Source organism: Pan paniscus, chromosome 18 (genome assembly GCF_029289425.2).
Source record: "Pan paniscus chromosome 18, NHGRI_mPanPan1-v2.0_pri, whole genome shotgun sequence".
Lineage (NCBI taxonomy): Eukaryota > Metazoa > Chordata > Mammalia > Primates > Hominidae > Pan > Pan paniscus.
This window is the reverse complement of record NC_073267.2, coordinates 100,197,337-100,200,528: the sequence shown is the minus strand read 5'-3', so window position 1 is coordinate 100,200,528 and position 3,192 is coordinate 100,197,337. Positions and strand designations below refer to the sequence as shown.

General features: G+C 37.5%; 1 protein-coding gene across 1 annotated transcript; it reads left to right on the top strand.

Moving 5' to 3' along the window:
- Positions 1-749: 749 nt before the first annotated feature.
- Positions 750-1,688, top strand: LOC134729389 (olfactory receptor 4K15-like). Its single transcript, XM_063598102.1, has one exon. It carries the CDS (start codon positions 750-752, stop codon positions 1,686-1,688), a length of 939 nt encoding a protein of 312 aa, XP_063454172.1.
- Positions 1,689-3,192: the final 1,504 nt, after the last annotated feature.

The following is a 3,192-nucleotide window of genomic DNA, read 5'->3' as shown; positions in this document are numbered from 1 at the left end:
AGTCAAGGGCCAGTCAACGAATGACAATAAGTGGCATTACTCAGGCCAAAAACTATATAATTTCGCAGACATAACTTCTCATGGGGAAATTCAAAATGCGAGGAAGTACATAATGCTATAAATGTATAGTCAACACCTGAGGTGTTTTTTGGAACATAAATGTCATTTCTCAAACTATTTGTTAGACAGTTTTTCCTATGGTTTGTAATAGACTGGTTCAATTCAGTGTGCACATACATATGCACTTAGAAATAAATTTATTTCTGAGAAATATGTGTTTTGATCATAAACGTAGCTTTAGTTTGTGCCCTGGTTTCACCCTAATAAAATAAAGAACCTCCAAGTAGCTTTATTTTAGAGCTATGCACTGAAGACAAGTCTCTCTGATTCCCTGAAGGAGAGGTAGACTCAAAGCTTGAAGAAATTATTTATGAAGAGCATTTACTACTGATATTTTTAGTCAGATAATAAATTTTTGATGCCTATAAGAGCTGTACTTTTAATGTGTAAAGTTTTTGACCTACCCTTCTACACCCAGCTAGTTCCCTTTCTTAGTCACAAGGCTGAACACACGTCTAAATTCAAGAAATATTTGTTTTCAATTTTGAGTTTAGCACAATGCTAAGATTTCAGTTTTGTACATGAAACATATTGATCTGCTCACTAGTACCTGACATTAAGTTATTTCTATTCTAGAAGTTCTTAGTTCATCTCTTTTTCTTTAGGTCCATTAGAACATACTGTACTAAATGGAAGAAGCAAACCAGTCTGCCATGTCTGAGTTTATGTTTCAGGGACTTTGTGATTCAAGGGAGTTGCAGACACTCCTCTTTCTGCCATTTTCTGTACTCTACCTGATGACTGCTGTGGGTAACACCTCTGTTGTACTACTCATCATCACTGATCTCCGTCTCCATTCCCCCATGTACTTTCTCTTAGCCAACCTCTCATTTGTTGACTGTTGCCTTTCCTCAGTAACCACTCCTAAATTAACCACAGACTTTTTAAAGGAAAATAAGACCATTTCCTTTGCAGGCTGTATGAGTCAGATCCTCTGTGTGCATTTCTTTGGAGGGGGTGAGATGGTGCTTCTCGTGACAATGGCCTACGACCGTTATGTGGCCATCTGCAAGCCACTCCATTACTCCAGCATCATGGACAGAAAAAAGTGCATCTGGCTAGTTTTGATATCATGGATCATTGGCTTTGTGCATGCCATGAGTCAACTGGCAGTGATTTTGGATCTGCCCTTCTGTGGATCTAGAGTAGTAGATAGCTTTTTCTGTGATATATCTTTGGTGATCAAACTAGCCTGCATGGATACTCATACTCTGGGAACAGTGATAAATGCCAACAGTGGGACTTTGGCAACAAGTTGCTTCATTCTCTTGCTGATTTCCTATACCTATATCTTATTAAGTCTGCGCCTTCACTCTAAAGATGGGGCATCGAAGGCACTCTCTACCTGTACTTCCCACATCACAGTGGTGTTGCTGTTTTTTGGACCCTGCATCTTTATCTATCTGTGGCCACTCAGCATCACTTGGGTGGACAAGTTTCTTGCAGTGTTTTACACAGTAATCACACCTCTCCTGAATCCAGCCATTTACACACTGAGAAATAAAGAGATTAAGAATGCCATAAAGAGACTGTTAAATCAGCATTTGCACTTAAGGGATAATTTTTAGATATGTAATCAGAAAATTCACTGTGTGCACCCCAGTTTGACTGCATTTTGAACTGTAAACTGAACTTTGGATATTACTACTTATTCATATCTGTAAGCTATTAGTAGGCCAGATGTTTGATTTTTCCATTATAAAAATATGTTTATGAACCTAACATTTAGATTCTTACCAGCTGGGCAAAATAATAATTCTGCCTAAATATTTCTTTGTATATGTTAAAAAATTATCAGATGATAGCAATGACAATAATTGTAAAAATAATTGCCATAATTCATTAAACAGTACCTATGTTTTCAATACTGTGCAAAGCTTTTTACCTAGATTATGCATTACTTACAAAACCACTTTGAGCTAGTTATCACTATTCCTGTTTTTAAAAATACATGATATATCATCCTAATTCTAACTTAGCTAGAGAGGGTGCTGATGATATTTGAGTGGTCTGCATCTACTTAGAAAACAAAATGATAAATGGATCAAACCATAGTATTATTGCCCCATCCTTCATGACACAATCCCTTTAAGTTTTCAAGTCTTTAACTTTTAAGTTCAGGGGTACCTGTGTAGGTTTGTTCCATAGGTAAACTTGTGTCATGGGGTTTGTTGTACAGACTATTTTATCACCTAGGTATTTAACCTAGTATCCATTAGTTATTTTCCTGTTTCTCTATCTCCTCCTATCCTCCACCCTTCAGTAGGCCCCAGTGTCTGTTGTTCACCTCTATGTGTCTATGTGTTCTCATCATTTACTTCCCACTTGTAAGTGAGAACTTGTAGTATTTGGTTATCTGAACCTACATTAGTTTGCTAAGGATAATAGCCTCCAGCTCCACCCATGTTCCTGAAAAAGGACATGATCTCATTCTTTTTTATGACTGCAGAGGATTCCATGGTGTAAATGTACCACATTTTTTTATCCTGTCTATCATAGATGGGCATTTAGGTTGATTCGATGTCTTTGCTATTGTGAATGGTGCTTCAGTGAACATGCACGTGCCTGTATCTTTATAATAGAATAATTTATATTCCTTTGGGTATATATCTAGTAATGGGATTGCTGGGTGAAATGGTGGTTTTGTCTTCGTGTTTTTGAAAAATCATCACATTGTCTTCCACAATGGTTGAACTAATTTACACTCCCACCAATAGTATGTAAGTGCTCCTTTTACTCCACAACCTTGCCACACTCCCACCAATAGTAAGTAAGTGCTCCTTTTACTCCACAACCTTGCCACACTCCCACCAATAGTATGTAAGTGCTCCTTTTACTCCACAACCTTGCCACACTCCCACCAATAGTAAGTAAGTGCTCCTTTTACTCCACAACCTTGCCACACTCCCACCAATAGTATGTAAGTGCTCTTTTTACTCCGCAACCTTGCCAGCATCTATTGTTTTTTGACCTTTTAATAATAGCCATTCTGACCGGTGTGAGATGGTGTCTCATTCTGGTTTTGATTTACATTTTTCTAATGATTAGTGATGTCTACCTTTTTTTCATATG

Excerpts from the sequence above, each read along its gene's own strand:
- LOC134729389 (XM_063598102.1), top strand. The coding sequence starts at position 750 with ATGGAAGAAGCAAACCAGTCTGCCATGTCTGAGTTTATGTTTCAGGGA.